This window comes from Sorex fumeus, unplaced genomic scaffold (assembly GCF_029834395.1).
Source record: "Sorex fumeus unplaced genomic scaffold, SorFum_2.1 ptg000029l, whole genome shotgun sequence".
Lineage (NCBI taxonomy): Eukaryota > Metazoa > Chordata > Mammalia > Eulipotyphla > Soricidae > Sorex > Sorex fumeus.
Window position 1 is genome coordinate 17,568,637 of NW_026606086.1, and position 13,242 is coordinate 17,581,878.

At 66.5% G+C, this 13,242-nt stretch overlaps 1 protein-coding gene across 1 annotated transcript; it reads right to left on the minus strand.

Moving 5' to 3' along the window:
* Positions 1-1,485: 1,485 nt before the first annotated feature.
* CEP131 (centrosomal protein 131) lies at positions 1,486-11,341 on the minus strand. Its single transcript, XM_056115811.1, has 25 exons — positions 11,143-11,341; positions 10,656-10,765; positions 9,287-9,401; positions 8,951-9,081; positions 8,156-8,269; positions 7,585-7,743; positions 6,818-6,914; positions 6,486-6,599; positions 6,094-6,193; positions 5,836-5,930; positions 5,533-5,715; positions 5,032-5,208; positions 4,839-4,958; positions 4,635-4,760; positions 4,297-4,413; positions 3,838-3,940; positions 3,551-3,752; positions 3,330-3,437; positions 3,136-3,253; positions 2,982-3,056; positions 2,768-2,910; positions 2,506-2,683; positions 2,044-2,240; positions 1,659-1,719; positions 1,486-1,590 (listed from the first exon to the last, which is right to left on the minus strand). The coding sequence occupies exons 1-25, from the start codon at positions 11,326-11,328 to the stop codon at positions 1,516-1,518; spliced, it is 3,204 nt and encodes a 1,067-aa protein (XP_055971786.1). The 5' UTR covers positions 11,329-11,341; the 3' UTR covers positions 1,486-1,515.
* Between the last annotated feature and the right edge of the window lie 1,901 nt (positions 11,342-13,242).

Here is a 13,242-nt window from a genome sequence, read left to right on the forward strand (position 1 = left end):
TGTGACTGGACAGGGCCGCTGGGGGGGAGGGTAGCGAACGGTTAGATTCAGCTCCCAGAGTGGGGCCGTGGCTGCCTCCAGCCCCCGCTGAGTGGCCGGGGACCTCCCACATCTCCAGAGCCCACCTGGACCAGGCTCCCCGCCAGACCCTGGCTGACCCTGGCTCCACCCCCAGAACCCCAGGGCTGCTCTGAGCAGGACGACCAAGGTCCTGGGGTCGCCCCAGCCCAAGCCCTGGGGAGGTCAGGTCCTGCTCTCCCAGCTCTGGGCGCCCAGTCCAGCCTGTACGCGCAGTGTCCTGGGGCGTGCTGGGAGCTGCACCCCTGCACTGTCCACCGCCACCCACTGACGCTGCACCCCGGGCACAGCAGGACCTCAAGAACAGGCCGGGAGGGAGGGCACAGCTGCCCGTCAGGGAGCCGCAGCCCCCGTGCCCCACGGTCGCAGCGCTGTGGTGTCTGCTGCCCCCTGGCGGCTGAGCAGGGACGGCGTGGGTGAGGGGACTCGCTGCCCCTTTGGCGCAGCCCGGGGCAGCTGAGCAGGATGGCAGAAACCGAGGCTGGGGCCTGTATGAGAGGCCCGACAGGTCCTGGAGCTGGCAAGGAGTCTAGCCGGGCTGAGGGACCAGCAGCGGGGCAGCTGCCACCTGCACCTGGTCCCAGCCTCACAGAGTGAGCTACTGGGCAGCCAGCACTCCATAGGACCTCCAGGGGCTGGAGGTGGGGCTGGGGCCAGGCCTGAGGGCAGGGCAGCAGCAGCCTCAAGCTATGGACATGGGGGCCCACCTGCTGCCACAGCCCTCAGGGAAGGACAGGGTGAGCTCATCGGGGAATGTGCAGATTTGTGGGAGGCCTGGGAGGACCCTTCTCCCAAAGAGCTGACTGGCCCTCTGCAGATGTGGAGCAGGGGTAGCCGACAGTGCTAACGCTCGAGTTTGCAGCGGTGGTGCCCACCGACCCTCCCCAGTCCCCTCCTGCCCCCAGTGGCCTTTCTGTTCCCTGTGACTCTGGTCAAAACTTCAGGGGAGGGGTCAGCCTCAGATACCCCCTCACCCAGGTCCCCCACCCCGAGTGGGTGTTCCAAGGCCCCCGGATGCCGAGGGGGTGCACATGGGGAACCAAGTCCGCGAGGACTGGGCGCAGCAGCTCCTGCCAGGATCGTGAGCCTAGCTCAGGCCCACTGCAGAGGCTCTGGCTCAAACAAGGCCACCCCCCCACCCCAGGTCTCGGGAACACAGAGCCCAGAGCCAGACATCCTCCCTGGCCACCAGGGCAAGTAGCGGCCTGATCAGCCCCTTTCTGGAAGGTTTCAGTGTCCATCCTGAGGAAGGGCCTCTGCAGCCTGGAGTCGGGGAGGGGGGACTCAGGCTGGACTGGAGGAACACTGGTCCCCTCCCTGCCCACGGCCCCCACGCAGCACCCAGCACAGGTCCACTCGCAGAACACTTGAACAGGGAACAATTCTTTACTGTGGCAGTGTGCCACACGGGCACACAGGACACGGCTGGTCACAGCCTCATTGGGTACTGGGGCCCGGCCGCCGCCGCAGTTCCAGGAGCTCCTCCAGGTGGTCAGCTCGTTTCACTGCCGCCTGAAACATGCCAGGGTCAGTGGGCAGCCGGGCCACACCCCAGCACCCTGCCCCTCAGCCGGCCTCACCTCATGCTGCCTCCGAAGGCTGCTCACTGCCTCCTCCTTCTTGGCCAGCGCCACCTTCACCCTGTGAGGGCACAGCAGGTAGCCGCTAAGCACCCACCCAGCCTAAGGGCAGGAGGGCAGCCGTCCTGCCCAGCCCACAGGCTCTGAGGTCAGGAGGCCAATGTGAGCAGGTCAGCTGCATCCCGTGGTAGGACCCCTGTGGGGTCCAGGGGTTGCAGTCCACCCCCACTCACCCTGCACTGCCCACAGGCGGCTGGGGCTGCTCAGTGCCCCAGGTCCCACCCTCTGGGGGGCTCAGGGTGCAGGATGAGCCTGGCACAGGCAGCCTCGGGCTCCCCCACACCCCTTACTGGGGGGGCACTGCTCTGACGCCCACCGCGCCCACCTCCCGTGCACCGCCTCCAGCTCGGCCTGCTTGCTCCGCGTCAGCTGCTCCAGCTCCAGCTGCTGTTGGGCACGCAGCGCGGCCAGCTCAGCCCTGACCTGCCGAGTCTCCTCCTCCGAGGCCGCCAGGCGATCGGCGAACTCCTGGCGGAGCACCTGGGCCAGGTCTCGGCGCTCCGCGGTCAGCTGCTCATTTACCTGGGGACAGGTCAATGTGAGGCCATCATCCTGCCCAGAACCTGATCCCGCCCCAAGGAGCACGCCCACTTCACGACTCCGCCCTGCCCGTCGTCCCGCCCACACGACAGCATGGGCCCGCCTCCGACAATCGCCCCGCCCACACCACAAACACGGCCCCGCCCCCGCGATGTGCATACCACAGCCACAGCTCTACCCAGTCACCCCGCCCACACGCCAACCGCGACCCCGCCCACACCGCCGCGGCCCCGCCCCCGCCGCTCACCTCCCGCGTGTCAGCCAGCTCCCGCTCCTTCTGCTGCAGCAGGCCCCGCAGGCGCACGCCCTCGCCCTCGGCCTCCCCCAGGCGGCTCCGGAGCTGCGCGCAGCGCTCCTGCAGCTGCCGCTCCGAGCGCTCCAGCTCGGCCAGCTCCGTCTGGTACTTGTCCCGGATGCGCTGGATGCTGCGGGCGGGCGAGGGGCGTTGAATGGGGGCGGGGCGCACAGGAGAGGGGCAGGTCGGCGGGGCGACTGCTTGAGGCGCTCACCGGCTCTCGGTGGCCCGCTCGCCCTCTTCTCGGGCCTGCGTCATGTCAGCCTCCAGCCGGTGGATGACCAGCTCGATGTCCTTGTCGCGGCCTCGCCGGATCTCCTCCTTCAGCTCCCGCTCCCGGCTGAGCAGCCGGGCCTCCTGCGGGGCACGGGGCATTGAGGGGCTGCGCGGGCGCCCGGCCCGCCGGCCCGCCCGGGTACGGCACCTACCTCCTTCCGGGCGCAGCTGGCTTCCCATACTTGTCTCTCCAGCTCCAGCTGGTCCCGAAGGGCCTTCAGCTCCACCTGGGCACAGGGCGGCGTGAGTGCCCGCCGGGCGCGACGGCGGGAGCCCGGGCCGCGGGCCGGGGGCTGCGGGGCCCACCTGGTGCCGCTGCTCCTGCGCCTCCCGCTCCTTGTCGAACTCGGCCCGCAGCGCCCGGCCGCCCGCCGCGCTGCTCGCCTCCAGCTGCCGCCGCAGCTCCTCCAGCTCGGCGCGCTGCCTGCAGGGCCCCGGCGTGAGCGCGGCGGTCGGGACCCGCGGCCCGCCCCCCGGCGACTTTGCCCCATCCCCCTCACCTGGCCGCCTGCTGGCCCAGCCGCTCCTTCTCCTCGGCCACCTCGCTGTAGAGCTGCCGCCGCCGCTGCTGCAGGGCCCGCTGCTCCTGCTCCAGGTGCTGCTCCAGGCTACAGGGGAGGTGGGGGGGAGCCGCTGCGAGGCGGGGCCAGCCCGGGCCCCGTGAGGCCGCCCCGCCCCGGCCGCCCCGAGAGCGCGAGCCCCGGGGGTCCCCGGCACCCACCGCTGCTGGGCGCGCTCGCGCTCCTGCTGGCCCAGCGCCTCCTTCTCGCGCTCCAGCCGGGCCCGCAGCTCCTCCGCCTGCCGCCCGTAGAGCTCGGCCGCGCGCGCTGCCGCCTGTGCCAGCTCCGCCTCGTGCAGCCCCTTGAGCCGCTTCACCTCCTGCTTGTGCTTGGCGATCAGCTTCTGGATCTCGGGCTCCAGGCCTGCGGGGGCACCGCGCTGCAGGGCCTGAGCCTGAGCCGCCTCCAGCCCGCCCAGCCGCCCCGCAGACCCGGCCTGGGGCCCCACCTCGGACTGTGATCTCCTTGATCTTGCGCGTCTTCTCGTTGATCCACTTTTCTCTGCGCACCTTCTCCGTGGCGCTCATGACTTCTTTCAGTTTCTTTACCTCCTGCCGGAAAGGGAACGGAGTAGGCAATGGATACCAACCCCCACCCACAGGCCACTCCAGGTTCAGGGCGCTCCAGATTGGCACGCGGTGTCCCCTCCTGTCCCGGAGGAAGTCTGCACTGAGAAGGTGTGGGCAGCAGGAGGAGGCACAGGGAGCACCAGTGCCCCCACCCCAAGGTGCTGCCTGATTTGGGGGAGAGCTGGTCACTGGGGGTAGTGCCTCCCCCTGGGGCCCGCAGTAGGGGGCACGCGCAGACCCTCTGCCCTCAGGTGACACGGGGTCAGGCTCCCAACAGGTCCACTGAGTGACGAGAGGCCTTGCTCTAGGTGTCCGTGGCAGGGCCGGGGTCCCCTCACCAGGCGGTGCTGCTCCTGCGTGCGGGCCGCCTGCTCACGGTGCCGCTGCTCGCCCGACTTCAGCTCGGTCACCACCGCCTCACACTTCTCAGTCAGGACCTTCTTGTCTTCGATCAGCTGCGAGGGCAGAGGAGGCTGGCCCTTGGGGCGGGGGGCAGTCCCGAGGCCCTCCCTCACGGTCTCCAGGACCATGGCCCGCCGGGGGCTTGAGGCACCAGGCCAAGTGCAGGCCCCCAGTGAGGGATGGCACAGTGCAGACCAGTGCTTCTCCCTGCAGCCCCTAGCATTCCCCCTCCCCCCCACATGGGGAGGCCAGTTCTGGCCGACCCGCAGGTCACCTGGTCGATGAAGCACAGGTGCCGCTGGATGGTGGCCTCGTAATGCTCCTGCTGCTGCCGCAGCTGCCGACCCAGCTCCCGCTCTGTCTCCTTGACCCGCCGCTCCGCCAGGTCCCGCTGCTGCGCCTGTGGAGGGCACACAGGTGTCCTGGGGAGCAGAGCGGCTTGGGGGTGGGGAGTCGAGGCGTGCATTTGGGCACTCACCAGTGCCCTCTGCAGCAGCGCCGCGGCCCGCTTCTTCTCCTCCACCTCTAGCTGCAGCCGCATCAGGGAAGTGCTGGCTTCTGGCATGGGGCGCCCAGGTCCGTCCTCCAGCAGGGGCCCCTGACGACGACAGGGGTCAGGCGGGCGCCCCTCCCCAAGCCAGGCTGCAGCGCTTCCCCGGGGATTCGCACACCTGGGGGGCCGGGCTGGGCCGGTCCTGCCCTGACTTCTCCATCTCGTCCAGAAAGCTCAGTATGCTCTGCAGCTTGGCCTCCGACAGTAGCGTCCCGGTTTCAGGGGGCCCCGCGCCAGCACTGAGCGTCCCCAGCTTCTCCAGGTTATCAGCAGTCAGGGAGCTGGCCCTGTCCTCCTGCAGTGAGGGAGCATGCGGGCTGCAGGGCACTGCGCACAAGGGACAGGCCTGGGGATGAGGTGGGGCTTGGAGGGAAGACGCGGGATCTTGAGAAGGGGCGGGGCCGGGCGGAGGGCGGGGCTGGGTGAAGGGGCAGGGCCAGGCAGAGGAGTGGGGCTGGATGGAGGGGCGGGGCCGAGCAGAAGGGCGGAGCCGGGTGGAAGGGGTTGGAGCTGGGGGGTGGGGGGGGTCTCAGCCTGTGGTGCTGCCCCACCCAGGGCTCTCATCTCAATCTGTGGGCCCTAACATGGTTGGGGTCCGGCTCTGTGCAAGCAACGTCACCTCATCACTCCAGGCGTATCTGTCCTGTCGGTAGGTCCTGGGCGGGGGCAGAGGCTCAGGCTCTGCCTCCAGCAGTTTCAGAGTGTCCAGCAGCTCGTCCAGCATGACTCTGGACTTGGCCCTACTCCTGGCAGCTTCTGGGGCCTCCCGGTCCCTGCCGGCTGCCTCGTGGGAGATGGGGTCCTGCAGAAGGGGAAGTCGCAGGGCCGTCAGTGGGGTGAGTGGGCAGCTCGTGCACCTTGGGCATGAAGAGGTTAGGGAGGGCACCTAGCACAGCAACCCCAGGCCAGGGCCGGAGCAGACCTGCTTCGTGGGCTCTGGAAACGGCTGGGGCTGTGGGGACACCTCCGTGGGGGGCTGGCAAGCATCTTGTTGGCCTGCAGTGTGGGGTTCGGCCCCTGCAAACAAAATGTGTGTTAGAAGGTGGGGGGATCCTGCCTGGGTACAGTGGGATCCCAGATGCTGAGGATGTGGGAAGGATCCGCTGAGGGCAGGCATGCGCGCCCCCCTGGTGGCTGACGGGAGGGGCGGGCAGACATGGCAGCAGGGCGACCCCCACACCTGTGTTGTTGGCTTTGTGGGCTGGTGAGAGTTGGGGGCGTCCCCGCCTGGGGGCCAGTTCCAGAGTGCCCTGCCTCAGGGCTCGCTTCTGCTGCAGTTCCTGTGAGGGGAGGGGGGTTGTCAGCTGCCCAGATGCTCTGAGCCTCGTTCCAGTGGCTGGTGGAGGGGGGAGGTTGGAGGCCCCCTGAGTGACTGACTCAGCCCTGGGTCGGGAGTGACCCTGCAGCTGGACGGCTCAGTCCCGAGCAGTGACCCCGCATTCCTGAGCAGTGACCCCACAGCTAGACAGCTCAGCCCGGGCAGCGAGTGACCCCAGACCTAACCGGCTCAGCCCAGGCAGTGAGTGACCCCGCAGCTGGATGGCTGAGCCCGGGCAGCGAGTGACCCCGCACCTGCATGGCCGCCTGCCTGGCCTGCCGCGCCTTCTCCTCCCTGGCCTTCCTCCTGGCTGCCTCCTTCTGACGGTGCATGTCCAGAATGTTCCCATCTCCTGGGAGCTGCTTCCCCTGTGGGACCCAGCGAAGCAGGATGGGGTGAGGAGGGGTCCCCCATTAAGGCCAGCTTCTGTGTAGCGCACCCTAACATTTCCTGGCTGCACAGAGGGCTGACCTGTCTCCGGGGTCAGGGCCCCTGGGAGCCGCCTGAATTCAACCTGCCCCAACTGCTGGCCCTGCAAGAAGGGAGCTGGGCCTGGGCTCCAGGGCGAGGCCCCTGCCCCACTGACCTCTCGCTCCCTGGAGGCCTCTCCTGTCCGCTGCTGGGCCTGCTGCCGGTACCAGCGCTGAATGGTGACAGCCGCCTTGTTCACCCGGTTGATGAACCTAGGGGGAAGTGGGCTTCAGGACGGGGGCCACTCTCTAGGACCCAGGAGCAAAAGGCCCAGTGTGCGGGCACAGAAGCATGTCCTCGAGTGGTTGTGGCACAGGTTTCCATGTGCAGGGTCCCAGGGCCAGTCCCGTGAAGGACCCAGCAGCACATGAGGGTGGGGCCCTGGCCACAGGTGTCCAGAGAAGCCTTTTATCTGACACAGGCAGGAGCCTGGAAGGGACAGAGCAGCTGACAGTAGCCCTGGGCCCTGACAGCACCTGTGGGCGTTGCCTCAGCTCCCATGTCTGTGGTCTGTTTGAGCAGCTTGGAACAGTGATAGTACCGGGCCAAGGGGTGACAGCAGGGCCTTGGGGCTGCCCTGAGCTTGGCCCCCACTGCTGGGTACCAGGCCTGGCGGGGGAGTGGGGCCTGGCTGTGCTCCGTGGCAGGCACATGTCCCGTGGCTAGACAGTGACCTCCCCAGGTCCAGGAAAGGCTCAGTGATAACAAGCCCCAAAGAGCTCCCCACACGGTCCTGGCCCATGGACACAGTGCTGCCTCTGCTGGACACTCACACACGCGGGACCAAGGAACACGAGTCTCCACAGACTCCAGAGGTCCAGCAAGTATGAACGGAAACTTCTGGACATTCAAGCCCGCCCCCTCCTCTTCCACCTCACGCACCTCTCAGCCTCTTCCTCCGTCACCTCCTTCCTCCTGAGGGGGCCAAGGGGCCCCCCAGTGTTGTTCCGGGCCCCTTGGTTGCTGCTGGCCAGATTCTTCTGCAGTTTCTGGATGCTTCCGCTCTCCTGGACCTCGTGGGAGGCCGCCTTGAGGATGTTGCTGCCAGGAAGGCCAGAAAGGCTCAGGCCCTGCCACAGGCACGGGGTGTGGGTGCTCCCGGGACACCAGGGGCTGAGCAGACATTCAGATCCCTCAGCTCAGGACATGCCTGACACTGGGGTCACTTGCTTTCTCGGGGGGGGGGGGGTGCCTGCTGCTGCGCCACCCTGGTCTATGTTCTCCTAGCACCCTGTGTGTGCAAGGATGCATATGGGTACATGTGTTTTCATTTGTGTACATGTGTGTGCATTCGTTTTCACGTGTTTGTATATGTGTATCTATGTGCAGGTGTGTGCACATGTGCATGTAGGCACACACGTGACATGTATGTGTGTACACATGTGCATGTGCATGCACCTACATGTGTGACCAGGCAGAGGCAGCACTGGGAGCCAGTCAGGCGGGGCCTTACTTGAGGGAAAGGGCTGTGTGGTTGGAGCTCTTGGGGGGTGGCGCCTTCTCTGCGGGGCTGTGACGGTTATGCACCATCGCTGTCACACGGTTGCCCACCGCTCCTTTGCTGCTCCTGCGGAGACAGGCGGGTGCAGGCTAAGGCGGGGTCACGATGCCATGGGTAGCCCACCCGCACATGGGGAGGGGGGCAGACGCAGCCTCTGGGCACAACACCGGGCAGACAGGCCGATTTGCCCCACACTCTCTGCTCGCTCTCTCCTCACCCCATGTGACGAGTGTCGCTGCCCTCGCTCCCCAGCTCACCCTTCACAATCAGACGCCTCACCTAACTCATCATTCATGAATCTTTGATTCTCATCGACTCATCATCCTTCAAGCATCATTCATTCATCAGCATATTCATTCACGCATGATTCGTTTATCAGTTTATCTAGTCAGCATCATTCATTCCTCACCAGTTTAGCCATTCTGCACCATTCATTCTCATCCAACTCATTTCTCCTCGGCTCCTTTTCATGCATCACCCATTGCTAACTAACCCCTCATACACGCATCATTCACAAGCTCTTATTCAACGTCACCCACTCTGCACCATCCTTCCTCAGCACCCCTTCACCCAGTCACACATCACCCCTTCTTGTTCAGCTCATCTTTCTTTCTTGTTCATTCCTCATTCACGGTTCAACACATCCTTCCTCTGTGCAACGCACCGTCTGTGCTTTCACCAGGAATGCACTCACCTGATCCCTCCAGAGGCGTGAGGACCAGGAGCCCGGCGGGGAAGGCCCATTACCTGTTGTTGGCCGTGAAGCTAGGCGCCAGGGTCACAGCACACTCCCTCCTTCTCGGGCCAGCACGCGCCTCAGGGGCACTGGGCGGGCTCCGGGTGTCGACAGGCAGTGGGGAAGCCCTGGGCTGCTCGTCCTGTGTGCAGGTGCCACTGAGCCCATGGCCTGCCACACAAACGCCCCCCTTCCCCCAGAGTGGGCAGGGCCAGGGCATTGGGGATCCTGGTCCACCCCACACTCTGTGATGCCATGGCCAGACAGAGTGGGCACAGCTCGGACACAGGCCCCACCGCTCAGCTGCAGGGACTACACCCAGGTGGACAAGGCTCTCTCAGTCTTACCAGAATGTTCCACGTGGCTCTCTGATCACTGGCAGCTTTTCCCAGACTGCATGGCTGCTTTTGCCCATCAGGGCTGCTCTCAAACAGTGCCAGGAAATCCAGGGGCTCCACCGGCCTGTGTCAGAGAGACCGGGAGCAGGCCCACTGCTGGGTGAGGAGGGAACAGAGGGAGCAGGGACTCCGCCCGTTGCCCATGGCAGTATAAGGACTGGGATAATGTGGCAGTAGTGCTATTGGGAGGAGCCATACCCAGCAATGCTCAGGGCTGACTCTGGCTCTGCAACTCAAGAATTACTCCTGGCAGTGCTAAGGGGACCATTGAGATGCCAGGGGTTGAGCCCAGGTGGGCCATGTGCAAGACAAGTGCCCTCCTCACTGTGCTGTCACTCGGGCCCCCTGGCACGGCCAGCACCTCCGGTGGTCCTCAGCCCTGTGGACATATGCCCTTCCCACCTCACCATTGTCCTGGGGACCCTCATGGGATCCAGTCCAAGGCATGCCCTTGGGAATCAATCTAACCCCCCCTGCAGAACTGGAGGATCCAGCCTTGTGGCCACCTGCGCAGGCAGGGTCAGCCGTGCACTTGTGGGACACATATGGGTCTTTGCAGCACCCAGCAGCTGGAGGAATGGGAGTAGCAGTGCCCAGTCTAACTGGTGCACAAAGGAGGTCCCACCAACGCCCTGCTCATGCTCTCCCCAGTCTGGGAGAGCGGGGCTAAGATCCTAGACTCCTGCGGAACAGAAAAGGACCATGTACCGGCAACAGTTCTGAAAGGCACTGGGGAGATGGAACCCAGTCCGCACACCTGGAGCTGGACCCTGCTGGGATCTCTCACAGGGTGCAGGTGGAGAGGGCCTGCGGCCACTCCTCTAAAGGCCCACCCACGAACCACATCCCGAAAGGCTCCGCCCACAGGTGCCCGAAGGCGGCCCACCAATCTTTAAAGGCCCTGCCCACAGACATGCCTGTAAAGCCACATCCACAGGCCAAAACTCATCAACCATGCCCATGTGACACACCCCCAAATGCCACCCCCACAAGAGGTACACTGAGTTCACATTCCCAAAGGCCAGCGGGCTGGGTATAATTCGTTGGGTTTGTGTGGGAGTTGAAGGTTGCGCCTCTGGGCAACAGCCACGAGTCTGGAGGGGTCCCTGAATGGGGAGGGCAGGGTTCGAGTCCCAAGTCCACGGGTGTCCCTCGCCACAGAGGCTGGCTCTGAAGTCTGCTCTGCCCTGCCGTAGAGCAGGGAGGTGCCGACCCTACGTGTGGCCGACCTGGGTTCCATCCCGGGCATCTCCTAGAGTTCCCAGGGCAACAGGACCCTGAGGCCGGGGCCCCAGCCACACAGAGAGGTCAGAGTTACCTGGGGGGGTCGGTCCAGGCCTGGCTTGCGGGTGGTGGGTTCACCTGGGTGGCGCTGCTGGATCGGCGCAGGTTGTTCACAGCTGGGGGTCTTCCAGGCCCTGTGGGGTCCTATGGGGAGCAGCAGTGACCGGCCCGCACCCTAGCATCACCACAGAGCAGGGTGACGGGGCCAGAATGGATGGTGAGAAGGCAGCTCTAGGGACACACTGGCCTGGCCCAGAGCTGCCCACCGTGGCATCTCGCACTGGACACAGCCCGGCCCAACCTGGCCTTCCTGCCCTGTGGGGCTCTGCTGGGGGTCCCCGTGAGCTCTGAGAGTGGACACAGCCTGAGCACCAACACACCTCGGAGGGTCACTGGGTCAAAGAAGGCCACGAGCCCCCAGATGGCGTGGGGGGGGGCAGAGAACCTCTGAAGGGGGTCACAGCACGGGAACACTCAGGCGTGAAGGGTGCAGAGGGCTCCCCTGGACCCCGGCCACTCACCTGCGCCCTCCTCCGCGGCCCAGTGCCCACCACGGCAGACACAGAGCGGGTCAGGGGCTTGGTGGCCGCGGCGCTGCTGGGCCGGTGGGACAAGGGTGGCGGGAAGCCGGTCAGTGTCAGGTCCACACCTTCTGGGCTGCTCCCAGGGGCCCCCGCGGGGCTGCCCACGGGCTGGGCGCCTTTCATGGGGACAGCAGCCCTAAGCGGAGCAGAGGGTCCAGGTCAGCCACTGCCCACCCTGCCCCAATCCTGCCACGGTCCCCCACCTCACCTCACTGGGTAGCGCCTCAGTCAGGAAAATAAGGAACATGGCGAACAGCCAGCTACAGGGGCGAGGGGAGGAGATGACCCCCTCTGGCAGGCAGCGCCAGCCTCAGTTTCTTCACCCATAAAAAGGGGCACCTGGGGGTCTGGCACATGGGTCACAGAGCCTTGTACACAGCTACCCACCCCAATGCCACCCCAGCCCCACAGGATCCCCAGGGCACTGCCAGGGGAAAGCTCCTGAGCACAGAGGCAGGACAGCCCCCGGGCACCTCGGGTGTGACCCATCTCCCCCCAAAGGAGGCATCCGAGAAGTGGGGGAGGGGCGTTGTGGCCAGCAGTGGGGCATCTGCGCACCCCAATTTCACTGGCTTTTGGGATTCCCGGGAGACAGAGCAGCTAAGGTGTGTGTCCCGGGCACCACGGTGAGTCCAGCATGCACAGCAAACGGGAAGGTGCCACCCGCACCCGCTCAGAGGCTGCTGCAGTGCCCGCCTAGAGCCCTCCTGAGCTCCTGGAAAGGGGGCTCCCCACCCAGGTCCGCCCCCCAGTACCCTCCGCCCCCCTGACACCCATGCCCCCAAGCTGACCCAGAGGCCCCTGGGCGGTCTGCGGGCAGAAGGTTCCCCAGCCCCCCTCCGATGACCGCTGCACCCCTGTGCTTGCAACCTCAGGCCTCCTCACCCCTGCCCTCTCTCCACAAACCCGGCCCCGGGCCCTGCAGCTGGACATATCCTGGGCGAGGGGCACCGAGTCTGCACCCGCTCCCGGCCAGCCCGTGCACACGCTCTGGGGGCCTGGGCGCCCCTTGCCCGCGTGGAGCCTCACCTGGAGGGAAGGGACTCCCCGACTGAGCGAACCCCCGCTTGAGGGATCCCCCGCTTGGCGAAGGTCCAGCACCTGCGAGGCCCCCTCTCCGCTCGGACCCCCGAGCTGCGGGCATGGGCTGCGGGAGGCAGGCCGGGGTGGGACGCGAGGGGTTCAGCCTTCGGGCGGCGACCTCGCGCCCCGACCTCGCGCGGCCTCCCTGCCTGGGGCGACAATGAAGCGGCCAAGCGGCGCGGCGGGCGACGGCGGCAGCTAGCAACCAGCCGGGCGCCTCCTCCCTGTCCGTCACGGAGGCCCGCCCTCTCTGTCCGCGCCTCTCCCGGATTGGCCCTCCGGCCGGGCCGCGCCGACGGTGCCGGGAGCCGATTGGATGACTCGGCTGTCCTTCGGGGCGTGCGGGCGTGGGAGGAACCCCGACGAGCCCGGGCCGCGGCGGCCGCCGGCTGCCAATTGGCCGCTATGGGGAGCGGGGCATGAGGGGGCGGGGCGAGCAGGGAGGCTGGGGGGGCGCCCGCGGTCCAGGCCCGCCAGGAACCCTGACGCCCCGCGTGGTCGGTGCTCCCATGCTGCTCTCCCACGACCCTCGTGTTGCCCCCTCCGCTTTCCTAAGGCCCTACTGGGGACTGCCCGCCTGCTTGCCCCGGCCCGCCTTCGGCCGGCCCCGCGGGTCCACCGTTCCTGTATGTTCCTGCACGTCTGGGGGATGCACCTAGGTGCCCAGGGCCCTTGTGGTCTGGGGCCCCTGTGGCCTGGGCCTGGACTTCGCGGCTATGACGCCGGGGGTCTCCTGTGTCCCTGGTGATATTTTGATGGCGAAAGTGTCAGTCCTCGATGGAGTTGGGGAGAAGGTGCCCAGCTCTGCAGTAAGCTGCCTGGCTGGTCAGGTCCCTGGGAGCTTCCACGTTGTCGGGATAGCGGCCTCGCGACCTGGGCCCGTGGGTGGGACGGGTTCGCTGCACCTGGGATGTTGTAGGTTTCCTCAGCAAGGTATCAGGAGTGTTGCACGTG

What these genes read in the sequence shown, in the direction of transcription:
- CEP131 (XM_056115811.1), bottom strand. Translation starts at nt 11,328, where the DNA reads ATGAAAGGCGCCCAGCCCGTGGGCAGCCCCGCGGGGGCCCCTGGGAGC. An exon ending in ACGGAGGAAGAGGCTGAGAG is followed by an intron (nt 6,915 to 7,584) that starts GTGCGTGAGGTG and finishes ACTTCCCCCTAG; the next exon opens with GTTCATCAACCGGGTGAACA. An exon ending in ACCTGTGCTTCATCGACCAG is followed by an intron (nt 4,414 to 4,634) that starts GTGACCTGCGGG and finishes CTGCCCTCGCAG; the next exon opens with CTGATCGAAGACAAGAAGGT.